The sequence below is a fragment of the Canis aureus genome, chromosome 1 (assembly GCF_053574225.1).
Source record: "Canis aureus isolate CA01 chromosome 1, VMU_Caureus_v.1.0, whole genome shotgun sequence".
NCBI lineage: Eukaryota > Metazoa > Chordata > Mammalia > Carnivora > Canidae > Canis > Canis aureus.
This window is the reverse complement of record NC_135611.1, coordinates 107,510,894-107,538,280: the sequence shown is the minus strand read 5'-3', so window position 1 is coordinate 107,538,280 and position 27,387 is coordinate 107,510,894. Positions and strand designations below refer to the sequence as shown.

At 54.5% G+C, this 27,387-nt stretch overlaps 1 protein-coding gene across 1 annotated transcript; it reads left to right on the top strand.

The window, feature by feature from the left end:
• Nucleotides 1–194: 194 nt before the first annotated feature.
• Nucleotides 195–27,387, top strand: PRR12 (proline rich 12). The gene is made up of 14 exons (XM_077845068.1): nucleotides 195–750; nucleotides 2,292–2,404; nucleotides 3,417–3,578; nucleotides 3,663–6,979; nucleotides 7,494–8,160; nucleotides 10,226–10,641; nucleotides 17,946–18,062; nucleotides 18,319–18,452; nucleotides 18,737–19,209; nucleotides 24,096–24,221; nucleotides 24,319–24,416; nucleotides 25,785–25,931; nucleotides 26,052–26,147; nucleotides 26,420–27,387. The coding sequence occupies exons 1-14, from the start codon at nucleotides 665–667 to the stop codon at nucleotides 26,564–26,566; spliced, it is 6,099 nt and encodes a 2,032-aa protein (XP_077701194.1). The 5' UTR covers nucleotides 195–664; the 3' UTR covers nucleotides 26,567–27,387.

Genomic DNA, 27,387 nt, shown 5'->3' with positions numbered 1-27,387 from the left:
TTCCCGGGCGCATCTGCGCGCGGCGGAGTTGGCTTTCTGTACAAACGCTGCGCCCTACACCCCCAGGCCCTGCTAGCGCTCTGTATCTCTCTCTCTCTCTCTTTTTTTTTTTTTTGCATTTGCACGGGATTGTGGGAGGAAGCGGAGCGCAGCCAGACACCCCGCCGCCCGCCCCCCCTTCCCCTCCCCCCTCCCCCAGCCGCCTTGTGCAAAGATGGCTGCACCGTGAGCGCAGAGGAGGAGGAGGCGGCGGCGGCGGCGGCGAGAGAGCGAGCACCCAGCGCCCGCACCCACCCCGGGGCCGCCCGGGACGCCCCCTCCTGAGCGCGCGCCCTCCCTTCTCTCTTGCAAGCGCCGGGGCAAAGGCGGAGACAGCGGGGTCCCTCCTACCCCCCTTTCCCTCCAGGGGGAACCCCCCTTCCCCCCTCCTTGGCTCGGCGGCTGCACCCCCTCCCTTGCCCGCCCCTCCGCCCCTGCCCCCTCCCTCCCCAGCCCGGGGCCTTCCCGGGCCTTTCGGCGGCTGCAAAGAAAAAGAGAGAGAGAGAGAGAGAGAGAGGGGAAAAAAAAGCAGCAGCGGAGGGAGCGGCGGTGGAGGAGAGCGCGCGCGCGCCCCCTCCCTCCCTCCCTCCCTCCCCCTCCCCCCAATTTCCACCGCGGCCAATTCATGGACAGGAACTACCCCAGCGCCGGCTTCGGGGACCCGCTCGGCGCCGGGGCGGGATGGAGTTACGAGAGGTCAGCGAAAGCTAGGTAAGGAGCCGAGGGTGGCCTGGAGGAAGGGGCCAAGGGGTGGGGGCCCAGCCGGCCCGGGCCTGGCCCGCCTGGCGACGCGTGCATCGCAAACTCCCCGCCGGCTTGCAAGGGAGCGGCCTTCCTCGGTTTGCAACAACGCCGCCGCCCCAGTTTGCAAATTGCAAACTCCGCCAAAGCCAGCTCCGGCATGCAAAGGGAGAGATGCAGCGGGAAAATGGGGGTGCAAAACAATTTCGGACGGAAAGGCCCTGGGAAGGTGGGAGGGACTGGCGAAGCAAGGCCTGGATTTCCCCCCATCCTTGGATTCCCGGCTTGCTGATCCCTCGTCCCTGCGCCGGGGGCTCCGCTCTTGCAAAGGTGGGATGGAAAGGAGAATTAGAACGCAGACCTGGGGGGCACCCCCCCTCCCGTCCTATTGTTCCGGGACTGCGCGAGGCCGCGCAACTCGGCCCCCCCCCCGAAATTCCGCGCGCAGAGTGGGCACGGGGCCCCGCCCCCTTCCCAAGCTGGGGTTCTGTGTGTGTAAGGGGGGGGTCCTGGAATCTGAGACACACCCCCTTTAGCTCCCCCACCCCCAAAGGCAGAGAATCCTAGCTGATGGCGGGGAGTGGAGTACTTGACCTCTTGAGTCCGAGCCATGAATTGGGGCCGTTGCAAGGGAAGATTCAGATGTTTCCCTGGTGTGTGGTTGTGTGTGTGAGCGTGGGCCCTGTTCGTGTTTAGTTGGTAGACTGCTCACCTGCGAATCAACCCCTTTCTTGCTGTTTATGTCCTGCCCTCACTCTTCACCTGTCCCCTACCCCTCCCCCGCCCCCTGGGTTTCCCACCTTGGCTGGGCATGACCCCACATGTGTTAGGATTTTCCATTTGGGACTTACCGCTCTGTATGTTTCCTTCCCCACGGGTGAGCTGGATAGTCGTTTGCACACATACCTGGCTTTGCGAGGGCCCATGCATTTGAACCTCAACCCCAGGGGATGGACGTTGTTCATGTTCGCACTTGTACCTGGTACTTTCCCTTAGTCCTATCCCTTCCCCAACCCCCATCCCAGCAGTTTGGGGAACAGCCTATCTCCTGCTCCAAACTCAGTTTGCACCACTCTGTGAGGTTCAGGGCCATGTGTTCCCACGTGTCTGCAGTAGAGTGGGCGTCCTTATGCACCTCTCAGGTTGACCCTAGGGCCTTGTGTCCTGGGGCAGGGGGTGGGCTCGGTAGGAGGTCCATACCTTTCACAATTTAAACTTGAGGCACTTCCTCTGACTCTTCACCCTCTTGTTTGTCTCGTCGCTGTGCTTGGCTGTTTGTAAACGTGAGACTCTCTGGCTCTATTCATGGGGGACTCGAGTGGGGAATGTTTCATTGCTCTTTTCGTTGGGTACCCCGATTGCCTTGCCTTCTTTCCTTTAGGGTCCAAAGTTCCTTAGGATAACCCCCAGTCAGCTGGAAGATTTACCCCCAACACCCCGGGGGATTTGCTGAGTTCCCTTCTCCTAGGGTAGCTTCGGAGGACACCCTAACATCTCTCCCTTCCCCCTAGCTTGGTCTATGGCAGCTCCAGGACCTCGCACCCCGAGACCGACATCTTACACCGCCAGGCCTACGCGGCCCCCCACCCACTGCAAAGCTATGCCACCAACCACCACCCGGCAGGTACGGCCCCCGTCCTGCCCCGTCTGGGCTGGCCCTCCCTCCGAGGCAGCTGGTTGGCTCCTGAAAGTTCCACCCCTCCTAATTGGCCGTGCCCTGCGTCTTGTCCCGCCCCTTGCTGCCTCTCCTCTGATTGGCTGCCTCTGAGGCTGCTGGTCCCTGCTCAATTTCACGCTGGATTCGTCCACCCTTGTCTCTGGCCCCGCCTCTTTCTCTCCAATTGGCCCCGTCCCCCTCAGCCCCCAAATCCCACCTTCTCTTCCAGGCTTTTCCTCCTATCTATCCCACCCCAATCCTTTCCCTCTGGGTTTGCCCATCCTCTTGGCTCCTTGGGTCTCTGAATTCGTTCTTCCTGATTCCTTTTTTGCTGATTGGTTGTAAGTCTTTGGACCCCCCCCCCCTTTTTCCCCTAGATTTACCCTCCCCATCAGTTCTTAACCCCTGTAGTCCTTACCTCTTTCGCTTCTGATTGGTTCCCTTCTTCCTGGGTGAGCCTGCAAGATTATATTGTCCCATTTGATCTTTAACTTTCCTGAGTGGCTCCTTTCCTTTTCTCCTTACAATTTTTAATTTTTCCCCCCTCCCTGGATCCTCCTTCTTTGACTCAACCCCTTTCTGCCTGTCCACGGGTCCTTCTAAGCGGCCCCGGTTACCCCATCCTTTCCCCTTCCTTACTAGAATTGCCCACATCCTTTTGTGTCTCCCCCGCCCCCCATAAGAACTCTGTCCTGTTGCACCCACTTCCTTCGATTCTGTTTTTTTGTATTTCTCTGCCTACCTTTCCTCTCCTGGGCTCCTTTACTATTGGAGTGCACTTCATCCTGCTTCTTGGCTGCCTTTTCCCTCATTGTCCTCGGCCCTGTTTCCTTAGCTTGGCTGTGTTCACTTTATCCTCTTTGAATCTCCCCCCTTTACTTCTTTGCCCTGACCCAACTTGCTTTTGACCTCTTCCTTTTCCCTTTCAACTGTGCCTGACAGCCCACTTAGCTGACTCTACCCCCTTGTCCTTGGCCAGGCCTCTCTGGACTATTCGACACTGGCCTCCACCACGCAGGGTCAGCAGGGCCAGACGCCTCCGTCATGAACCTCATCTCAGCCCTGGAGTCCCGGGGCCCCCAGCCTGGCCCCTCTGCCTCCTCTCTCCTCTCCCAGTTCCGCAGTCCTTCCTGGCAAACAGGTAAGCCCAGTGTCGGCCCAGAAGGACCAGGGTGGGGCTGGCATGTAGTCCACCCTGACCTATGGTCTTTTTCATCATCCCCAGCCATGCACACGCCAGGCCCCACGGAGCTCTTCATTTCAGGCGCCCTGCCGGGTTCCAGCACCTTTCCATCCTCCTCTGCCCTGTCAGCCTACCAGCACCCGGCTTCCTTCGGCAGCCGCCCCTTCCCAGTACCCTCATCCCTCAGCCTCCAAGACCCCCCGTTCAGTCCCCCAGCTAATGGGCTCCTGTCCCCTCATGACGTGTTGCACCTGAAGCCCTCACAGGCACCCACGGTGCCATCCTCGCTGGGCTTCGAGCGCCTGGCGGGGGGCGGTGTCCTGGGGCCCGCAGGTCTTGGTCCGGCCCAGACCCCTCCTTACCGCCCCGGCCCCCCAGACCCCCCTCCACCTCCCCGCCACCTCCCGACTCAGTTCAATCTGCTGGCTTCCTCTTCCGCTGCTGCCGCCGCTGCCGAACAGTCCTCCCCACAGCTGTACAACTTCTCGGGTGCTGCCCCAGGCCCCCCGCCGCCCGAACGGGCCCTGCCCCGCCAGGACACCGTCATCAAGCACTACCAGCGGCCAGCCAGTGCCCAGCCCCCACCGCCTCCGCCACCAGCCCATGCCCTCCAGCACTACCTGAGCTGTGGAGGCAGCTATCCCTCCATGGGCCACAGGGCTAACCTGGCCTGCAGCCCCCTGGGCGGTGGGGAGCCCTCCCCCGGTGCTGGTGAGCCTAGCAAGGCTGGGCCCAGTGGGGCTACGGCTGGGGCATCGGGCCGGGCTGCGGGCCCTGAGGCTGCTGGAGGAGGTGGAGCAGGGGGTGGTGGTGGAGGTTACCGTCCCATCATTCAGTCGCCCGGTTACAAGACGGGCAAAGGCGGTTATGGAGCAGCTGCGGGCGGTGCCAACAGGCCCCCACCACCCCGTTCAACTGCCACACCCAAATGCCAGAGTCTGGGTGGGCCGGCAGCAGCCTATGCCACTGGGAAGGCCTCTGGGGCTGGTGGGGCAGGGGGCCAAGCCTATTCCCCTGGTCAGCCCCAAGGGCTTCTAGGACCCCAGGCCTACGGGCAAGGGTTTGGAGGGGGTCAAGCACAGGACTTGAGCAAAGGCCCTAGCTACTCAGGGGGGCCCCCACAGCCTCCCAGTGGTCCGCCGCCTCCTGGCCTAGCCACGTGTCAGAGCTACTCCCCGGATCAGCTGCAGGGGCAGCTGTATGGGGTTCAGGGTGAGCCATACCCAGGGCCAGCTGCCCACTCCCAGGGGCTGCCCACAGCCAGCCCCTCGCTCAGCTACAGTACTGGCCATTCCCCAGCGCTCTCGGGTCATGGCGGTGGCTGGGGGCCCAGCTCACTGGGGGGTGGTGGAGAGGCCAGCCCTTCTCACATCATCCGCCCACTTCAGTCACCGCCTGCCCCCGGCCGCCCGCCTGGAGTCGGCTCTCCAGGAGCCCCTGGCAAGTACCTGAGTTCCGTCCTGGCCTCAGCCCCATTCCTGGCGCCTCCGGGAGCCGGCAGCTACACAGCCGGAGCAGGTGGCTACAAAGGCAAAGGGGATGGCTCGGAGCTGCTGGCTGGCCCTGGAGGGCCTCCTGCCGAGCGCACAGAAGATGAGGAATTCCTCATCCAGCATCTCCTGCAGGCACCTAGCCCCCCGCGGACCTCAGGGGCAGACGGCCTGGTGGGTGAAGATGGGGCAACGGATGCCTCCAAGGGACTTGGGGGTAGTGGTGGGGCCGGGGGACCACCGGGCACACCCTATGAGCTGGCCAAGGAAGACCCCCAGAGGTATCACCTGCAGAGTGTCATCCGTACTAGTGCCAGCCTCGATGAGGGTGCCACAGCAGCCCTGGAGCTGGGCCTGGGGAGGCTGAAGGAGAAGAAGAAGGGGCCAGAACGGGGCGGTGAGACCCCAGAGGGGCTGGCCACCTCAGTTGTCCACTATGGGGCAGGTGCCAAGGAGCTGGGGGCCTTTCTCCAAAAGAGCCCACCACCCCCACCTCCCACAGCTCAGCCTGCCCAGCCCACACCCCACAGCCTCCTCCTGGAGGCTGGGGGCCCTGACCTCCCACTGGTGCTGCCTCCTCCTCCTCCCCCACAATTGCTCCCCTCAGTCCTCAGCCACGCCCCCAGCCCCTCTCCCAGTGCCCCCAAAGTTGGTGTTCATCTCCTTGAGCCAGCTACCCGTGACGGGGCCCCCCAGCCGCCACCGCCACCGCCCCCACCCCCGCCACCCATGCCCCTCCAGCTTGAGGCCCACCTCCGAAGCCATGGCCTGGAGCCTGGTGCCCCCAGCCCCCGCCTGCGACCTGAGGAGAGTCTGGAGCCACCAGGAGCCATGCAGGAATTGCTTGGGGCCCTGGAACCGCTGCCCCCGGGGCCTGGTGACACTGGCGTAGGCCCACCTAATACCGAGGGCAAGGATCCCTCAGGTGCCTATCGCAGCCCCAGCCCGCAGGGCACCAAGGCTCCCCGCTTTGTGCCACTCACGTCCATCTGTTTTCCTGACTCCTTGCTCCAAGATGAGGAGCGCAGCTTCTTTCCCACCATGGAGGAGATGTTTGGCGGTGGTGCAGCGGATGACTATGGCAAGGCAGGGCCACCCGAGGACGAGGGTGATCCCAAGGCGGGTACTGGGCCGCCTCCAGGCCCCCCTGCCTATGACCCCTATGGGCCCTACTGCCCCAGTCGGGCATCTGGAGCTGGGCCTGAGACGCCAGGCCTGGGCCTGGACCCCAACAAACCACCTGAGCTGCCCTCCACAGTCAATGCCGAGCCTCTGGGCCTGATCCAGAGTGGGCCACACCAGGCGGCCCCTCCGCCCCCTCCACCCCCTCCGCCGCCGCCACCTGCCTCAGAGCCCAAGGGAGGCCTGACCTCGCCCATCTTCTGCTCTACCAAGCCAAAGAAGCTGCTCAAGACGTCCTCTTTCCACCTACTACGGCGCCGTGACCCACCCTTCCAGACACCCAAGAAGCTGTATGCTCAGGAGTACGAGTTTGAGGCGGATGAGGACAAGGCCGATGTGCCCGCTGACATCCGCCTCAACCCTCGGCGCCTGCCTGACCTGGTGTCCAGCTGTCGCTCCCGCCCAGCCCTCTCACCCCTGGGTGACATCGACTTCTGTCCACCCAACCCAGGCCCTGATGGCCCCAGGCGCCGTGGCCGCAAGCCCACAAAGGCTAAGCGTGATGGCCCACCCCGGCCCCGGGGGAGGCCCCGGATCCGCCCTCTGGAGGTCCCTACCACTGCAGGGCCAGCCTCAGCCTCCACGCCCGCTGATGGGGCCAAGAAGCCTCGGGGCCGGGGCCGGGGCCGGGGCAGAAAGCCTGAGGAGGCAGGGGGCACACGGCTGGAGCCCCTGAAACCACTTAAGGTGAGGGGGATTGGGGTCGGGGTGGCTAAAATTTAGAGATAGCAAAGGCCTGGGGCCACACTCCTTGGGTGCAGTGGGGGCTGTGGTTTATATTCCTGAAACTTTGAGGAGATTCCAGGCTCCTGCCATTGGAGAGCTCTGAGAATTGAGACTTCGGGGTTTTAGAGGGAGGCAAAGGGTTTTGGAGCTTGGGCCTTAGGTTCTAGGTCTTAAATGACTAGCGATTGCGGGTTTCTGGATTCGTGGGTTTTGTGGGAGGAGAGTCTGGAGGCTGAATTCCTGGGCTGGAAGCAGAAGGATCAGTGAGTGCTGAGGGAGGAATTCCAGTCCTATCCTGCTGGAACGTAAGGGAAGGGGTCTGTCGGCTCAAATTGTGGGGCTCCACAGGCTGAAAGTGTGAATTTGACCTAGGTCTTAAGTAAGGGTTTGGGTCCTGTGCTCTGGCTCTGAGCAGGGAGGGGACTCGGGGACCCCACTGTAGTGGATCCTGACTCCCTTCTGCCCCAACATCTAGATCAAGCTGTCCGTGCCGAAGGCCGGCGAGGGCCTGGGAGCCTCATCCGGCGATGCCGTCTCTGGCACTGACCACAACAGCCTGGACTCCAGCCTGACACGGGAGAAGATCGAGGCCAAGATCAAGGAGGTGGAGGAGAAGCAGCCAGAGATGAAGTCCGGCTTCATGGCCTCCTTCCTGGACTTCCTCAAGTCAGGCAAGCGTCATCCACCACTCTACCAGGCCGGCCTGACACCCCCACTCAGCCCCCCCAAGAGCGTGCCGCCCTCAGTGCCAGCCCGGGGCCTGCAGCCGCAGCCTCCTGCCGCCCCCACTGTGCCACACCCGCCTCCTGCTGGAGCCTTTGGGCTGGGAGGTGCGCTGGAGGCGGCTGAGAGCGAGGGGCTTGGGCTGGGCTGCCCTTCGCCCTGCAAGCGGCTGGATGAGGAGCTGAAACGCAACCTGGAGACGCTGCCGTCCTTCTCCTCGGATGAAGAAGACTCCGTGGCCAAGAACCGGGACCTGCAGGAGAGCATCTCCTCAGCCATCTCTGCGCTTGACGACCCACCCCTCGCCGGGCCTAAGGACACTTCCACCCCAGATGTGCCCTCCTTGGCAACTGAAGCTGTGGTGCCAGGCCCCCCCCCTCTCCCGGGGCTCCCTAGTGCCAGCAGCAATGGCACACCCGGTGAGCTCTGGGAAGACACTTTGGGGCCAGGCTGGGGCTTTACTGTTATTGAGGCTGCTGGGTACAGTTGTGCAGGTTGTGCTTTGTTTAAGAGGCATCATTCACGTTGTAGATGAAGTTGTTTTGTGTTTACAAAGGTAATTTGCCAATTGAGGGCAAACAAGTATTTTGAGAAAGGCATCATTTTCTAATTTGCCCACAGATGCTAAGTGGGCTAAGGTGCCCTGAGGTGGGATCTGGAGAATGCTGAGAGACAGAGCAGGTTAAGTGATGGGGACAGGTGGATGACATGGTGCTGAGAGAGCCTGTAAAACCAGCAGGTGATATGGGGCCTGAGAATGAGCTAGGGTTGAGAGAGGTATGGTAAATGGCAAAAAGATGTATTGGGGGCTGTAGGGAGAGACTTGGGGAGGAGGATAGTTTAAAGAGAGACTGGAACATTAATTAGTAGGGGTCTTTTGTGGTGGTAGAAGGGAAAGGCTGGGGGTACAGCAGGGTCTGGATGCTGTCCTGAGAGAGCCTTTGGACAAACCTTAATGTTCTTTGATGGGCATGGAATAGAGGCATCGATTAGGAGAAGGGTGTTTGAGGCAGTTAATGAGGGGGCTTAAGGGCTCCAAGATGTTCTAGGGAATGGAGAGGACTTCTAGGAGATTGTAGAAAGTGGAAAATGGGGAGCAAGGAAGCCAGAGGGTGCGAGCTGAAGGGAGGCGTCAGGGCAGCAGTAAGAAATGCTGGGGGCTTCTGAACAGAGTATCAGGATTTGCTGAAATGGGAGCGAGCATTGGGTATAAGGACCTTGGAAGGGTCAGTAAGGCTCATAGCTAAAAACACTGGGGTGGAGAAGAAGCAGTTTTAGAAGTTAGGAGGTACTTTAAGACGTTAGAGGGGCATGTTAATAAAACCCATGGGGAGTTTATGGGAAGCAGAGGACATAAATGAAGCCTAGAGTAGAGAGTGGTTGAAGGAAAGGGCAGGGAAGATCTTGGATGGAGGAGGACAAGACCCCTGAGCAGGAAATGGGGAGGTAGAGGCGCAGAGGGAATGATTGGGGAATTGGGAGGGAAGATAAAAATTGGAGGGGAGAGTCAGCAAGGGCTTTGAAGCATCTAGGAGGTGTTCTGGGACTAAACTGGACATCAGGCACAGGTTTCCAGGTTACAGGGACTCAGAATTACCACTGGAGCTGGGAAGGGGTCTCAGGGAGGGACGTTGACGCAGCAGAAGGGTTTTGGGTGAGTTGAGGGGCTATTGGCATAGAAAGGGACAGGAGAAGAGGTGCTAGGAATGGTGAATGGCACTCAGAGACTAGGAGCCAGGGCAGGGCAGGGAGCTTTGGAGGGACTTGGGGCGACAAGGAGGAGATAGACTGGGGTGGGACACGTTGAAGGATGTGGTGGGATGAGGGACAACTGATTTTGATGGAGGGACATCAAGTCATGGTATTAGACCACAGTAAGGGACAGAAGGGGACAGTATGTAGAGGTGAGGAAAAGATGGGGAGGGCAGAGCACCATATCTGGGTAGGGAGGCTTATTAGGACATTGGAGAAAGAAGTTAATGGAACGTGGGCTTCCTGTGGCTGTCTGGGGACAAAAGTAGGTATGAAAAGTCTGGGAAGGCTACAGAGCCTGGCTGGCTCAGTCCGTGGAGCATGCTACTCTTGATCTAGGGGTTTGTAGGTTCACATCCCACGTTGGGTGTAGAGATTACTTTAAAATTTTTCAAAAAAAAGGGGGGGGGAGGGGATGGGACAGGTGATCAGGGTCAGACATGAACTTTGATAGGACCAAGTGCAACAGCAGAAGAGTAAGAAGGGACTGAGCGGCATTGGAAGCACAGATGGGTGTTGGGGTGTGAGTTGAAGGAAAACAACTCTGGTTGATCCAAAGGGATGCGGGGGTGCAGAACAGTAAGAGGACTATGTTGGGGCCCTGGAGAAGAGAGGAGCCCGAAAAGGCTGGGAGCAGACACTGATTGACATTGGCCGCAAACCTTGGGGCCTCGGGGACCTCACTGTGGGGTCTGCCCTGACGTCCCTCTCGCTTCCCCCCACCCTCGCCAGAGCCCCCGCTGCTGGAGGAGAAGCCACCACCCTCGCCGCCCCCTGCCCCGACGCCACAGCCGCTACCACCGCCCCCGCCACCCCCTCCGCCAGCCCTGCCCTCGCCGCCTCCGCTGGTGGCCCCGGTCCCCAGCTCACCGCCAGCCCCACCGCCCCTGCCCTCGCCTCCGGCCCCACCGCCACCCCCGGCGGCTACCACCGCCCCCGCCCCCGCCGTCGTGCCCGAGGAGCCCGCAGCCCCGTCCCCCGAGGAGCCGGAGCCGCCCGACGCCCGGCCCCTGCACCTGGCCAAGAAGCAGGAAACGGCGGCGGTGTGCGGGGAGACCGACGAGGAGGCTGGCGAGAGCGGCGGGGAGGGCATCTTCCGGGAGCGAGACGAGTTCGTCATCCGCGCCGAAGACATCCCTTCGCTCAAGGTGAGTCCTCTGCGCCCAGTCTGAAACCGGGACCCCGTGGCGGCCGAGGGGGGCGGGTGATGGAGCACCTGCCATCAGGTGCTCCATCTGATGGAGGCCCGGTGCTGGCAGAGGAACCCCTCCTGAGTTCGCAGGCTGATGGGGCTGGAACGTGCAGAGCATGCGCGAGGCTCAGAGATTGGGGGGCGGGGGTAGGTCCTGTAAGAAAACTGCATTGCTGGCGTGTATTACAGATATTCTGGGTGCTGGGGTTCCAGTAAAGAACAAGGCAGGTGCTGGTTGCAGTGAAGCTTGTAATTTAAGCCCACCAGCCAAGAGAAGGAGACTACTTTGCAGTATATGGAATAATGGTGAAACGTGAAACATTGTTAAAATGTATCTGTGGATACACGTACACACGCATAATCTGGAAATTTAGTAGCCAAGGATTTGAGACTATCAGGCCACATCTTAAACTCTTTTTGCAGATCAGCCCATTCTTTGCATCCAGTTACTCTCTACTCCAAGGGTTGGCAAATTGTGGCCTTCCTGGGCTGAATCCAGGCACTATTTTTATAAATAAAGTTTTATTGGCACACAATTCATGCCCATGCATTTAAAATCTTCTAGGGCTGCTTTTCCCATGCGATGGCAGAGTGAGGTAATTTAGGCAGAGCCTAGCTGACCCACCAACCCAAAAATCTGATCTGCTCCATTACAGAAAAAGTTTGCTGACCTCTGCTGTACTTGGTTCATTGGACAGATAGATTTGGATCAGAGGATTAATAGCATAGCACAGGGGTAGGTGTCATCAGGTGCGTCTCCCAAAACACAAAGCTGAGCGAGTGCATGGTAGGTTGGCAAGCCATTGTCACCTTTATGGTGACACCAAAGACTAGGGCCTTTCTTTATATTAGTCATGGTTGTGGATTGGGTATTGACTGTGGGCCAGGAACATGTTTGGCCCTTGAAATACATTATCATGTTTAATTTATTTTGGGGTATTGTTTCTTCAGATGGAGGTATCATGAGATGGATAATTATAAGGTTAACAACTGTTGTTATGCTTTGTTACTTGGTATGTTCTGTGACATGAACTTAATGTGTCTTTTACTATGTGATGTTTAATCGCTGTCTTATTGTAGAAAAAGCAGAGCAAATAGAATAATAGGACTGTATCCATTACTTAGCTTCCACCATCATCACCTCTGTGGCTAGTCCTGCTTCGTTGTTCTGGCACATTCTGCCCCCTGCCTTACCCTACCAGTTCCAGACATCATGTATTGTTATCCATACCTTGTCATTTTTTTCACATGGTGGTTGCTTCACCCAAAAGAACACTGGTAAAAGGTATATTAGGGAATTACAAAGTGAAATGCTAGGGTGAATAGACATGTTCCAAATACCCCACACAGCAATCACAAGACTCCCTGGTCCCTCCTTCTGTATCCCTAATGGTCCTTCTCACTCCCATAGTATATCTTGTGTACATTATTTCCTTTTTGGAGGGAGACAGGGGAAAAAGTCTTTATTTTAGAGAGAGTGGGAGAGAGAGTGCACAGCAGTGAGGGGCAGAGGGAGAGTGAGGAAAAAAATCTCAAGTAGGCTCTGTGCTCAGCATTGATGCCAGGCTCAATCACACGACCCTGAGATCATGACCTGAGCCAAAACTAAAAGTCAGACGCTTAACTGATTGTACCACTCTTGCGTCCCACGTTGTTTCATTTTAACTTTGTGACTTCTGAGGCTGTATCATCAACTGGGACGAGAGAGGAAGATATTGAATGAACAGCAACGATAAGAACAGCTTCCAACTCCCCAAGACAGGATTTGGGACACATCACAGTCAGAATTGAGTTTGATCTTTTCTTTTCTTTTCTTTTCTTTTCTTTTCTTTTCTTTTCTTTTCTTTTCTTTTCTTCTTCTTTCTTTCTTTCTTTCTTTCTTTCTTTCTTTCTTTCTTTCTTTCTGTCATTCTTAACTTTTTAAAATTAATTTAAAAAAATTTAGGGACACCTGGGTGGCTCAGTGGTTGGCTCAGGGCATGATCCTGGGGTCCTGGATTGAGTCTTGTGTCGGGCTCCCTGCATGGAGCCTGCTTCTCCCTCTGCCTGTGTCTCTGCCTCTCTCTCTCTCTCTGTGTCTCTCATGAATAAATAAATAAAATCTTTAAAAAAAGAAAGAAAAAAAAGAGAGTCGCATGCCCTACCAATCGAGCCACCCAGGTGCTCCCCTCCTTTTTTTATTTTAATTGTAGTAACCCTTTACACACCCTGAAATTTATCATTCTGACCATTTTTAAATGTATCATTCAGTGGCATTAAGCTTATTCGCATTGTTGTGCAACATTCACTGCTGTCTCCAAGTTTTTATTTATTTCTTGTAAGATTTTATTTATTTGAGAAAGAGAAAGCATGAGCATACACCGGTACGCACTCTCATGTAAGTAGAGAGAGAGCGGTGGCGGGGAGGTGTAGAGGGAGAAGGAGAAGCGGGCTCCCTGCTGAGCTGGAAGCCCAACGTGTAGCTTAATCCCAGGACCCCGCAATCATGACATGAGCGGAAGGCAGAGGCTTAACCAACTGAACCACTCAGGCATCCCTAAATTTTATCTTTATAATCACCTTTAGTGATAGGGATTACTCTTCCCGTTTTACTGGGAAGGAAACTGAGGTGCAGAAAGCTAAAGTAGCCTTCCTAGACTTTCATGGCTCAGGACCTGTTGGCCCCAGGATCCTGGGCTCTAGGCACCAGATTTAGCCTTTCTCTATACATTCTTTAAAAAAAAAAAAAAAAAAAAAAGATTTTATTTATTTATTTTGAGAGACAGAGAGAGAGAGTCAGAGACATAGGCAGAGGGAGAAGTAGGCTCCCTTCTATGAGGGAGGGATGCGGGACTCGATCCCAGGACCCCGGATCATGACCTGAGCCAAATGCAGATGCTCAACCGGTGAACCATCCAAGGGTTCGTCTCTGTGTACATTCTATCAAACATTGACAATGGAAGTGGCAGATGTGGCTGGGCATCCAGCACTGGGCTAAAAGAACAGGGCTTTTACAGATGAGGAAATTCACGTCCAGAGAGAGGGACTCACTCGGCTGGTGGGTGCTGAACTGGGATTGGAGCCACAGCCATCTGACACCACCTCCCAGCTGGCACAAGGCCGGGGCAAGGACTCAGATGCTTAAAATACAACACGAGTATGTATTACAATGGGGGGAAAACACAGCCCCAGGCCTGAATTGCTCCTGTACACATTGAAGACTCATTTGTGTGCTTGGGGTCAGGGCAGGCTGGTGGCATTGTTACCAAGAGCCCAGTTTTGGCGTTAACCTGACTGGATTAAATCCCTGCTGTTTCTGGGCTGGTGTCGACCCTTCCTGATCATTGAATTTCCTTATTTACAAAATAGGGGTGATCATATTAGTACCTCCCTCAGGTAACAGGAGGATCCAGACATTAAAGCTTGTTGAGTGCTCCGAGGAACCTTGGGTGGCACATAGTGGGTGTCCTATAAGCATTGCTTTGGTTGTTCATCTCTGCAAAACTTGTGAATTTTTTTCTTTTAAGGGCCGGCTAGTCAATATTTTAAGCTTTACTGGTCACAGGGTCTCTGCTACATATTCTTGCTTTGTTTTTATAATCCTTTAAAAATTAGGAACTGTTCTTAGCTTATAGATCTGTGAAAATGGGCAACAGGTCATAGTTGGTTCTAGAACAGTGGTAGCTAAATAGAAACATCATGAGCTGTATACATCATTTTGAACTTTCTTGTATCCGTGTTTAAAAAGTCAGAGGCGCCTGGCTGGCTCAGTTGGTAGAGACACAACTCTTGATCTCAGGGTCCTGAGTTCAAGCCCCACATTGGGCGTGGAGACTTCTTAAAAGACCAAAAGAATAGAGAATTAAAAAAGTTTAAAAATGGGGGAGATTAGCTACAGCAGTGTATTTTCTTTAACACAGCTTATTTGAAACAGTCATTTGAGCATGTAATCAACAAGAAAAAGCTAATGAGATGTTTTACATTCTTTGCATATCAAGTCTTTGAAATTCTGTGTATATTTATTTTATACTCATGGAACATATTCAAGGCAGCCGAATTAGCACAAGGCTAGTCTCCTCTCTGCTTCAGCTTCCTCACCTATAAAATGGGACATATAATATTAACTCCCAGTTCTTGGAGATGTGAAAGATTTAGCAGGATGTAGTGTGTAAGAGGTTGTTGGGTGGAGAAAAGTAGAGGGAGGGCAGTTCAGGTGGAGGGAACATCGTGCAACGTTTGTGTTGTGAACAAAAACACGGTGTACTTGTGATGTGTAGGGATTCAAGAGGTTGAGTGGCTGGATGGTGAGCACTGAGTCTGGGAAGATGAGCAGGTGCCAGGTCATGCTGGGGTGAGATCAATGGGCGCCTGCTTGAAAGTCCTCTTTCAAGGCAGAAAGCTGGCAGCTGCTTGGGCCCCTGGCCAGCAGGGAGGTGGCTGGGGAGGTGTCTAGGCCTGATTGCAGTCTACCACTGCAGTCCTGTGGTACTGACTTCCTCCTGGGTTAATGGACCATGAAGCTTTTTTTTTTTTTTTAAAGTAGGCTCCATACCCAGCATGTAGCCCAACGCAGGGCTTGAACTCACAACCCTGAGATCAAGACCTGAGCTAAGATCAAGAGTCAAATGCTTAACGACTGAGCCACCCAGGTGCCCCAAAGTTTTCTTACTACTATCCCACTAAGTGCTTCTAGCTCATTCACATCCTGCTGCTTAACTGCCCTTGGTCTCTGGTTCTCAAGAATTCAAATTCCCAGAAGAGAATCTGATTGGTCCAGCTCAGCATTTGGGGCCAAGATGGGATTAATGATTTGCCTGTTGATTGGCTGTCTGGTCATATCTCCTCCAATCAGCTGTGGCTTCCATGGGGCAGGGCCTGTGGGTGGCTTAGCTTCCCTAGTGAGGGGGAGTGGGTGTGGCCAAGGATATGATTGACAGGAGAGGCGGGAGGGACAGCCTGAGGACTAACTGGCCCTGGTTGGAGATCAGACAAGGATGATGCCAGAGGTTGGGCCTGATGACTGCAGGGAGGAAGAGTGGTTTTGGGAAAACCACCAAATTCAGTTGGGATGTGGTGAGCCAAGGGGCCTGAGTACAGCTAGAGAATCTGCCAGTTCCTTAGAGGAGGCCAATTGGGTAGTGGGAGGAGACAGGGGTGGAGTTGGTCTCCCCTGGCTGGGAGAGTTACTCTGATGGCTTTCTCACAGGCTTCTGAGACTAGAATGGGGAAGGTCATAGTAACATTGAGATGGAAAAAAAGCACCCGCTTTGTGGGGAGGCAGCACTGCAAATGCAAAAACCCAGGGATCAGAAAGTCTGGGGTTTATCTGCTGAACTAGGAGGGGTCTGGATGGCCTGCCGGGCAGGGGCAGGAGAAGAGAAAGGAAACTGAGGCAAAGTCTCACTGTGTCAGACTGTAGAGTCTGTACTAGGGGCCTTGGAAGGTTTCGGAGCAGAGCAGGATGTGGTCTGAAAGGAATTTCTCAATCCTTGGGCCTCTGACCTGGCTCCCTAAGGTCACCAGGAGGGAGGACTGGGAACTGTATGGTGGCCTGGAGGAAAGGACTTGGGGCCAGGGCACCTGCAACACTGTCTCATCCTGCCTCTTGAAACGTAAACCAGGAACCTTTTTAGACCTCATTGTCATCAGGTTATTGTAATCCCTTCTTTTCACTCCCCTCATTGATCTGAGGGACACAGAGAAAATTGTGGATGTGAAAACAACTAACCCAAACTAAGAGTAGGCAGTGGATAGTTGGCACACAGACCCCAGGGTTACAGCTGCTGCCAGTGGCAGACATCATTAATTGATCTCTGCACTTCTCCTGCTGAGCCTGGTGTTCAACCATGACCAGTCAATTGGAATTGTCATCTGAATCCTGTTTATCACTTGAATGTAATTTCCTTGAATGCCAGGAGTAACTTTCATTCACCTGTAGGTTATCACAATACCTGGTACACATTTCTTGCTGCATCTTTTTTGTTTTTAAGATTTAATTCATTCATTTATTCATTCATTCATTCATGAGAGAGAGACTGCATGGGGGAGTGGGAGGAAGAGCAGAGGGAGGGATAAGCCAACTCTGCACTGTTTTGTTTTATTTTTAAAGATTTTATTTATTTATTCATAGAGATGCAGAGAGAGAGAGAGGCAGAGACACAGAGGGAGAAGCAGGCTCCATGCAGAGAGCCTGACGTGGGACTCAATCCAGGGTCTCCAGATCACGCCCTGGGCTGCAGGCGGCGCTAAACCGCTGCACCACTGGGGCTGCCCTGCACTGAGTGTTGAGCCCGATGTGGGGCGTGATTTCATGACTCAGAGATCATGATCTGAGCCAAAACCAGGATGCTCATCTGACTGAGCCACCCAGATGCCCATCACACGATTTACTGTGTTGTCCTTTGTCATTCCTTAGCCCCCTCACAGAAGACATTGTCCTTCCAGGACTTACTCAGATGTCACGTCTTCTAGGAAGCATTCTTGGATTCAGATTGCATCTGAGGTCCTTCTTTGAGGCTTCGGTAGTGTCTGGGGGTCTGCTGTTAGTGTGCCCATTACCTGGGATGTCATTGTGCCGTGTCTGGCTCTCCTGCTACTCCCCTTGCTCCCCAGATTAGACGTGGGGTCTGTCCCATATCCTTCAGTTTCCAGTGTCCAGCTGGGGGTCACACAAGTCTCTCAGGGTGGGGAGGTTATCTGAGTGTTGGAATGGAGATGGGGGAGCCTCATATTACTGTGCAAGCCTAGTTGTAGAGAGGTAGATGAAATAAGTGGTCTCGGATAAATTGTCACCTGCCTATTCTTGGCACAAGCCACAACCTCACCCTGTTTTATTTGCTTGTCTGTCTTGTCTCTGTAACAGAGACCTTGGCCAAGGCGATGTCAATCTCATTCACCACTGTCCCCACTGTCCCTGGGGTCCAGCGCAGTATCTGGAAAATGGTGGCTGGGTGCTCAGGAGCTGTCATTACTTTAAATCACCACAGAGGCCTGGTGCCGTAAAGTTGTGATAACTAAAACTTGGTAGCACAAGAACACACGGCTTGTTTGAGAGCATTGGGTAAGCCACGGGAGGACATGGCCAGATGCCAGCGGCCTCCCTGGGACTGAGAACACCATAGGGCCAGAAGATATGTGCCTGCCAGTATTCATTGATATTTGTTCGTGAGAATGCCCTTTTCTCTAAGAGGATAGAGAAAGGGGGACCTCGGATCTGGAATTGGGGGCGGGAAGGGCAGGAATGAGGGCTGACCTTGCTGGCCTCACTGCACCCCTCTTCAGCTGGCATTGCAGACGGGGCGGGAGCCCCCACCCATCTGGCGAGTGCAGAAAGCCCTGCTGCAGAAATTCACTCCAGAGATCAAGGACGGGCAGCGGCAGTTTTGTGCTACCAGTAACGTAAGCCTGCAGGGAGTCATGAGGACTGGGGGAAGCCTAGAGGGAGTGGTGGCCAAAAGCCCAGGGTCCCCCATCATGCATGGCTGTGATTCACCCCTAGTCTAGGGGGCATCCAGAAGGGGGTTTCCACATCCAGCAGGCTCTGGCAGCTGCTGTCCGGGGTCGGGGTGGGGTTGGAGGGGAATCTTAGGTATCTATCAGCCTGCCTGGCTGCAATGGATGAAGGTATTCCTCACGTACCTCTTTCTCTCCATAGTATTTGGGGTACTTTGGGGATGCGAAAAACCGGTATCAGCGCCTTTATGTAAAGTTCCTGGAAAACGTCAACAAGAAGGATTATGTGAGGGTCTGTGCTCGGAAACCCTGGCACCGGCCCCCAGTGCCTGTCAGGTACTGTGGGGGCTGTGGGGCAGGTGGTGTGCAGGGTGAACAGGCACAGAGGGGGCTGGAACCTTCCAGAGACAAAGTAGAAGCCCGCAGAGCGGACACAGGGTGTGGGGAACAGAAAGACCCAGGTCTGGGGCTGGGGGAGACAGACACTCAGCAGAAACAAAGGGCAGGAAGTCAGGCTGGTTCTGTGCTCAGAGCTGTGGGCTAGATGGGGATCTCAGGAGGAGAAGGTGGGCTTCTTAGGGCTGCTGACTGCTTGCTGTCCCTCCTGTGTCCCCTTCCAGACGCTCCGGGCAGGCCAAGGGCCCCGCGTCTGCTGGGGGCAGCTCTGCACCTCCTCCCAAGGCCCCGGCACCACCTCCTAAGCCAGAGACTCCCGATAAGACAATAAGTGAGAAGCCCCCAGAGCAGACACCCGAGACAGCTGTGCCCGAGCCCCCTGCTCCTGAGAAGCCATCTCCACCGCGGCCTGTCGACAAGGAGAAGGAGAAGGAGCGGGTGACCCGTGGGGAGCGGCCACTGCGGGGTGAGCGGAGCGCAGGTGGGCGGCAGACTCGGCCTGAGCGGAGCCTCACTGCGGGACAGCCTGCCACCTCCCGGCTGCCCAAGGCCCGGCCCACCAAGGTGAAGGCTGAGCCGCCCCCCAAGAAGAGGAAGAAGTGGCTGAAGGAGGCTGCAGGCAATGCCTCGGCAGGCGGGGGCCCACCTGGTAGCTCCTCGGACTCAGAGTCATCCCCAGGAGCACCCAGCGAGGATGGTGAGGCTCTGGGCAACCACAGGGCAGGTGGGGAAGCATGGGGAAGGGAACCCGGGGCATCAGGAGGAGGTGTGGGTAAGTGCAGTCCACAGGCTTCCAGGCAGTGTTGGTGAGATAGCAACCAAAATTGGTAAATTAAAATAATAATACTGTCAATCATATGGCCCTAGCTGGGGTGGGCATCTTCTCTAAGTTCTTTACCCAAATTAACTTGTGTAATGTTTATAGCAGGGCTACAGAGTAGATGCTGTTATTTCTTATTTTTTTAATTCTTTTTAAAAAGATTTTACTTAATTGAGAGAGAGAAAGGGAACATGAACAGTGGGGAGGGGCAGAGGGAGGGGAAAAGTAGACTCCCCCCTGAGCATGGGCACCATCTCACAACGCTGAGACCCTGGGATCATGACTCCAGCTGAAGTGGAGAGCCGGGCTCCCAACTGACTGAGCCACCCAGGTGCCCCAGGGGTAGCTCTTTTAATGGGGACTAAGCATGAAGGCAGTCAAATGAGAGCAAGAGAGTTCTCTTTCCATCAAAGCCCTAATGTAAGTGTAAGTAGTGGTTTCCTAGAAATAAGAGCATCTTCTCCAGGTTGTCCAGGGTCCCAGGTTTCTTTCTTCTTGTTGCTCTGTCTTCCCCCAGCGTGCTGTCCTCAAGCACCTGGTCCGAAGCAGCCCAGCAGGCCCAAAGCCGCAGTCCCTGAGTCCAGTGGGAAGGGACTCAGGGACCAGGGAATGGCTGGACCTTTCTTTTAAGTCGCCAGGTCTGGGAGTAGCCCATATCCTGTCTCTCCTGTCCCATTGAACATAACTTGGTCACTTGACCACACCTGGCTGCAAGGGAGCCTGGGAAATGTAGTCTTTTAACTGGGCAGGCAGATGCTAAATCAGGCCAGATGGAAACCGTTAAAGGCAGGTCTAGAAAGGCCCAGATTTGCAGGTCTTTCCTTCTCTGGCCCTCAATTTTCTTTTTCTATTTCTTTCTTTTTTTTTTTTTTTTTATGATAGGCACACAGTGAGAGAGAGAGAGAGGCAGAGACACAGGCAGAGGGAGAAAGAAGCAGGCTCCATGCACCGGGAGCCTGACGTGAGATTCGATCCCGGGTCTCCAGGATCTCGCCCTGGGCCAAAGGCAGGCGCCAAACCGCTGCGCCACCCAGGGATCCCTCTTTTTCTATTTCTTAAGTGATTTACAAAGTTAAGTTTAATTAACATGCTGTGTAGTTCACCTGCTTACAACATAAAATTCAGTGGCTTTTTAATTAATTAATTTTTAAAAAATACTTTTATTTATTCATGAGAGACACAGAGAGAGAGAGAGACAGAGACGCAGGCAGAGGGAGAGGCAGGCTCCACACAGGGAGCCCGATGTGGGACTCGATCCGGGGTTTCCAGGATCATGCCTTGGGCCGAAGGCGGCGCTAAACCGCTGGGCCACCCAGGCATCCCATCAGTGGCTTTTAGTAGAGTCCTAGACTTATCTGTCCACTTTGGCAGTCAATTTTAGAACACTTCAATACCCCAAAAAGAAACCATGTATCAAAAAAGAAAAAAACATGTATCATCCATTGGGTATCACTCCCCATACTCCCCTCCCCCCAGCCCTAAGTGACCTGTCATTTACAATCTCTGGATTTACCTGTTTTGGACACTATGAGTAAGTGAATCATACAACATATAGTCTTTTGTGATTGGCTTCTTTCACTTAGCATAACATATTTTAGGTTCATCCATGTGAGATGTATCAGGGCCTCCTTCCTTTGTTTTGGCTGAATAATATCCCACTTTGTGGATAGACCACATTGTTTTTTTTTTTTTTTTTTTAAGATTTTATTTATTGGGCAGCCCGGGTGGCTTAGCGGTTTGGCGCCGCCTTCAGCCCAGGGCCTGATCCTTGAGACCCAGAATCGAGTCCCACATCGGGCTCCCTGTGTGGAGCCTGCTTCTCCCTCTGCCTGTGTCTCTGCCTCTCTCTCTCTCTCTCTCTCTCTGTCTCTCATGAATAAATAAATATTTTTATTCATGAGAGACAGAGAGGCAGAGACATAGGCAGAGGGATAAGCAGGCTCCCTGCGAGAAGCCGGATATGGAACTCAATCTCTGGGTGGGGATCACCCCCTGAGCCAAAGGCAGATGCTCAACTACTGAGCCACCTAGGTGTCCCTGAACCCCATCTTCTTATGGGAGCAGTTACCCTACCAAGGGTCAATATGGGTCTGAGACTGTCTGCCCTCAGCCCATTCAACCAGGAGCTCTTCTAGGGCAGGATGAGCATGACTCATGCCTGGATGTCCTAAAGCCTTCATTCAGCCCAGGAGCCCTCAGAACTAACCCTTTTGGTTGTCTGAGAGCAGTGACCCTCCATGTGCCAGAAGCTGATGCTTTCTCCTTTCTTTTATTCATGATAGAAGTTCTAGAGAGACGTTGTAGTGACCTTCCTCTCTCTTCCTCTTGTCTGCTCCCATTTGGCTCTGTGAGCCCTTTCAGTACATATTTATTGAGTACCTACTTCATGCCATGAACGAGGTTCCAGCAGTGAACAGAATAAGCAAAAATATGTATCCTCATGGGAGCTTACAGTCTAGCTGGGGGAGTCTATCAGATAAACATGTTATGTAACAAGAACACAAAACAATGTGAAAAATTATCAGCGTAAGGCTGGCCAGTCTTAAATGCAGTTAAGAAAAAGCATTTCTGGTGAAGAGGGTCCAGGTGGTATAGAGGGTGATGTTTTCAGGGGGTGGGGGATTTGGGGAAGGCTTCTGGAAATGACACTGGAGCAGAGATCTGAGTGCAACAGGGTTGGGGTTGGGTGACTGGGAGAGAGAACATTCCAGGCTGGGTGTGTCTGGGGATCAGGAAGGAGGCCAGTGGCTGGAGCAAGTGAGTAAGAGGAGAGGGTGAGAAGTGAGGGCAGAGGAAGAACAGGACCAGATCTTGGAGGGACAAGAGGCCTGGGGCTTTGTGGTCCCACTGGAAGAATTTTACCCTGAGCCAGACATGAGCCATAGGAGGGTTTGGGCCAAGGCCTGGTGGGGTGTGATTGCCACTGACAAGTGGTCACTCTGGCCCCTGCAAATGGCTGTCACCAAGGACCCTCTGTGAGGATAAGTCAAATGGATATTTCTCAGGCCTCTTCCTAGGGGATGTTTTAGGGCCGTTCATGGCTGTTCTGCTTCTCTTTTCTCCCTGATGCTCCTTCTTGGGTTTTGTGTGAGTGTCCCTCATGTCCTGACCTTGGCCTTGTGGCTTCACCTCTCACTTGGCAGTCTCAGCTTCCCAGTGAGCCTCACTAGTTTCTTTCCCCTAGCCCTCGCTCTAGATCCCACTGAGTTCCTTGTCCTACTTTCCCTACCTCAGGGCCAGCCCCACTGACTACTCAGTTAGCAGACCAGATCTCTAGGTCTCTTTGCTCCCTCATCTCCACAGCTGAGAAGTCCCCGGCTCTGCGCCCTCCCCATGCCCTGACTGTCCCCAACTCTCTGCTCTTTCCCGCAGTCCCTGTCAGACACTGGCCTTCCTATCTTCCTGCTCGTCGATCTCTGGATCCTGTCCCTTATGGTCCTGCTACTTCCTTATCCTTTTTTTTTTTTTTAAGATTTATTTATTTTTAATTAATTAATTATTTTTTTAAAGATCTTATTTATTCATTCATGACAGAGAGAGAGAGAGGCAGAGACACAGGCAGAGGGAGAAGCAGGCTCCATGCAGGGAGCCCGACCTGGGACCCGATCCCAGGGCCTCAGGATCACGCCCTGGGCCAAAGGCAGGCGCTAAACTGCTGGGCCACTGGGGCTGCCCTATTTTTTATTTATTTTTATTTATTTTTATTTTTTATTTATTTTTATTTATTTTTTATTTTTTTTATTTTTTATTTTTAAAGATATTTTTTATTTATTTGAGAGAGAGAGAGAGAGAGAGAGCAAGCAGAGGGGAGAGGTAGAGGGAGGAGGAGAGGCAGACTCCCTGCTGAGCAGGGAGCCTGATGTGGGGCTGTATTGCAGGAGCCTGAGGTCATGACCTGGACCGAAGGCTGACGCTGAACCGAAGGCTGACACTGAACCGACTGAGCCACCCAGGCATCCCCAAGATTTATTTATTTCTTTGACAGAGATTGCGCACAACCGGGGGGGCGGCAGGCAGAGGGAGAGGAAGTTAGCAGGGAGCCTGACTCAAGGCTAGATCCCAGGACCTAAATGAACCTAAACTGGAGCCAGATGCTTAACCAACTGAGAGGCCCAGGCACCCCCATCCTTATCCTTTCCTATTGTGGTCCATTACACTGGCCTCTGGTATCCTCCTCCTGATCCGTCCCCTACATAGTCTCAGAGGCATCTTTTTACACTTAACCCTTGCTCCTTTCCTCCTCATAGCTCTCCCATGGCTCCCTGGTACCCACCGCAAAAGCCCCCGTCCTCTCCACCTCATGTTGGAGGCTTTGTGTGGTCTGACCTACATGGACCTGTGCAGTCTCACCTCTCACCTTCCACCTCCTCCCTCAGTCTTGCTCTTTGTGATCTGCTCTCTCTGAGTGGATTCACTGGTTTGGAAACCAATTATGCTGCTTCTTTAGACTTTACTGAAGCTACACTGAACTAGTCAAACGTGAGGTTCACTGGCCCGGAATGCTCTTTCCTATCAGTTAAGACTTAGCTCTTGTGTGACCTTGAACCAGCCTCCCCTGGATTGCCAGGCCAAACTCATTACAATCAATGCCTGTGACTCCACCATTACAGCATATCGCGTTGGTACTTGTTGGTCTTCTCCTGTGGACTCAGAGCTCCCTGAGCAGCGATTTCTCTCCAGCCCTGGTACTTAGAACACCATCTGCCACCCGTTCACTCAGATGGACTTGGAATAATGAGCTCATGTCCCATCTCTCCCCCCAGAGCGGGCGGTACCCGGGCGTCTGCTGAAGACCCGGGCGATGCGGGAGATGTACCGGAGCTATGTGGAGATGTTGGTGAGCACAGCTCTCGACCCAGACATGATCCAGGCCCTGGAGGACACACATGGTGAGCTGAGGCCTGGGGGAGGAAGGTCCCCTACTCCTCCTTGGCCCCCATGCATTGCAGGGCTTCAGCTCTTCTGATGCCCCTCCTGGTCTTTCAGACGAGCTGTACCTGCCACCCATGCGGAAGATTGACGGCCTCCTGAATGAGCACAAGAAGAAAGTCCTGAAGCGGCTGTCGCTGAGCCCAGCCCTGCAGGTGCTTGTGGGGTCTGGGTTGGAGGGGTCTGGGGCCCAGTGGTCAGAGATGGGAGAGATGGGTATAAGTCAGCCAGGGAGGTCCTCTCAGAGCATCAGGCCCTGGAGGGGGCAACCATTGGAAGGATTGGGCTTGGCCAGGAGCAAAGTTGATTCCTAGCACCCTTGCACACCTACATGGAAGGGATTTGGTGGATGTGGAGAGGTCTCGGGGGTGGGGGGGCAGCTAGGAAGGTCCAGCAGAGTTTACGGAGCACAAGTTTACAGAAAATAGCTGGATGAGGCCTTGCTGGGGGGCAGGGGCAAGCGGATTCTGATGGCTTCCCTGTCGTAGAATGGGCTTTTTAACATCTCAGGCTTCAGTATTAAGTCATCCGTAAAATTTCCTTTCTGGAATGGCCCAGGATTCTGGAATGGAATATTTGGGCAGCTTTGAAAATTCTGATGGGGACCGTTGTGTGGTGCTGAGAATTAGAAGATAGAGTGTGAGGGCAACAGAATTCTGGGATGGAATGTGAGTCTAGGCTTAAAGTTTCCAGATGGATTTTGGTCTGGCTCTGGGAATTCCGGGATGGATTTTAGGCTGACTCAGAAAATTCTTGGTGGGATGTTAGTCTCTCAGACAACGTGGGATAAAATATCCATCTGGTTCTAGAACTCTGGGTGAGATGTTGGGATAACTGAGAATTCAGGGATTGAGAGTTGAGTCTGTTTCTGAGAGGTCTGGGTGGGATGTCATCCTAGGGTTCACATTTCTGTAGTAGACTATCAGGATGAGGGCAGCCCCAGTGGCTCAGCGGTTTAGCACTGCCTTTGGCCCGGGGCCTGATCCTGGAGGCTTGGTATTGAGTCCTGTGTCCGGCTCCCTGCATGGAGCCTGCTTCTCTCTCAGAGAGAGACTGCTTCTCTCTCTGCCTCTGCCTCTCTCTCTCTGTCTCTGTCTCTCTCTCCATGTCTCTCATAAATAAATAAAATCTAAAAAAAAAGAGAGAGAGAAAAAAAGAATATCAAAATGAATCTGAGAAATTATGGGATGGTTTAGAATTCTGAGATTGTCAGCCTGGCACTGGGGATTCTGGATTTTAGGCTATCTTTCAAAGTTTTGAATAGGATATTAAGCTGGGGCTGAGAATCCTGGGTGGAATATTAGGGCTCTCTGAGAATCTTGGGCTGAGTCACAAAGCATATTATAGGGGTCATGAGACAGTCCGAGGCTCCTCTGCCTGAGTCTGAGATTCCCAAGTATCTCCTGATTTGTAGCCTGAGGGAAACTGAGGTATCTGATCATTTGGTAATCTGAGAACTGAGTGGTGGATTTGGAGTGTGTGGGTCCAGGGGGACGTCCCACTGACCGGTCGTCTTCCCACAGGACGCCCTGCACACGTTCCCCCAGCTACAAGTGGAGCAGAGTGGGGAGGGCTCCCCTGAGGAGGGGGCTGTGCGGCTGCGGCCAGCTGGGGAACCCTACAACCGCAAGACGCTCAGCAAGCTCAAGAGGAGTGTGGTCCGAGCCCAGGTGGGGCCGGGAATGGGCGAACTGTGTGGGCAACGGGGGTGGGGTGGGGAGCGATAGGGGTAGGGGAGGGCTGCCCTATGCTGGTCAGTGGGGTGAGGCTTTTCTGCTCCATCTGTCCAGGAGTTCAAAGTTGAGCTGGACAAGTCAGGATACTACACGCTCTACCACTCACTCCACCACTATAAGTACCACACTTTCCTGCGCTGCCGGGACCAGGTAAGCCCATCTGTAGCACGCGTCACCCTGGGACTCCGCCCCACAAGCTCTGCCCTGGACCCAGGGGCCCGAGCCCGTAGCACCTCCTCCCTCAAAGCAAGGGTCCAGTCCCCGCAGCCTTTCCTCTCTCACACTCAGGAGCCCAGGCCCACAGCCTCCTCCTCCCCCAGACCCAAGAGTTTAGCTCCCAGCCCCCTTTCCCTGGAATATTGATCCCTAGACTCCCCAGGCCCTGGTAGCCACTTGCCCCAGCTCTGTTTACTGCCCTGCAGACCCTGGCCATCGAGGGCGGTGCTGAGGACCTGGGTCAGGAGGAGGTGGTCCAGCAGTGCATGCGGAACCAGCCATGGCTGGAACAGCTCTTCGACTCCTTCAGCGACCTGCTGGCCCAAGCACAGGCCCACAGCCGCTGCGGGTGACCCTTCCCAGCCTGGGGGAGCCACCGCTTCCATGAATGGAGAATTGGGACAGAACTGTGTCCTCAGGAGCTAACCCCTAGGCCCCTGTCGCCAGGGAAGGGGGGGGGTCATTGGTCAGGGTGTGTCCATGCTGCCCCCACAGGGCAGGGTTCAAAGTTCGACTCCTTCCCTCTCCCACGCTCCTTCCACTCCCTCCCCAGCCTCCCCCTGTCCGGTGTACAGAGAAATTATTTATATATATGTATAAATGTCTATTTAGTAACGGTTTCCCTCCCCATCTCGCCCTGATCCCCCCTCCACGGCCACAGCCCCGCCCCCTCCACCTTGTACATAATGTATAGGAAAAGTCTATGTATGGTTGAGGGGGGTGGGGTGGCTTCAGAGAGCTGGGGGACCCCCTCTCCCCCAACCCCCCCCTCACAGGCCAAGATCTTTGCTAAAGGCCATTCCCTCCCCAGGGCATTCGGCATCGGGTGGGAGGGGGGAAGACGCATCTTGTTAATTATTTTTAATCTTATTTATTGTACATACCTGGGGCGGGGGGCTGGGGAGGTGGAGGGGGTCCCCTCCCTTTGGCCCTCCCGCTCCTTTTCTACTGCGATCGTCTGTGTCTGCCCCCCACCGTCCTATCCCCTTGTCGTCTGGATGTGGTTCTATTTTTTATCCGTCTCCTCTCCCCTGCCCCTCTCTCTCTAACCCCTCTGCTCCTACCTCCCGACCACCCTCTGTCTCTTGCTCTTTCTTGGGCTTCTGTACAACTCAACTTGTATACACTGTGTACACACAACCAGCCAAACGAAAACCCAACAGCAAACACTTTA

What these genes read in the sequence shown, in the direction of transcription:
- PRR12 (XM_077845068.1), top strand. Translation starts at nt 665, where the DNA reads ATGGACAGGAACTACCCCAGCGCCGGCTTCGGGGACCCGCTCGGCGCC. An exon ending in CACCAACCACCACCCGGCAG is followed by an intron (nt 2,405 to 3,416) that starts GTACGGCCCCCG and finishes GTCCTTGGCCAG; the next exon opens with GCCTCTCTGGACTATTCGAC. An exon ending in AGGAGCACCCAGCGAGGATG is followed by an intron (nt 19,210 to 24,095) that starts GTGAGGCTCTGG and finishes CTCTCCCCCCAG; the next exon opens with AGCGGGCGGTACCCGGGCGT.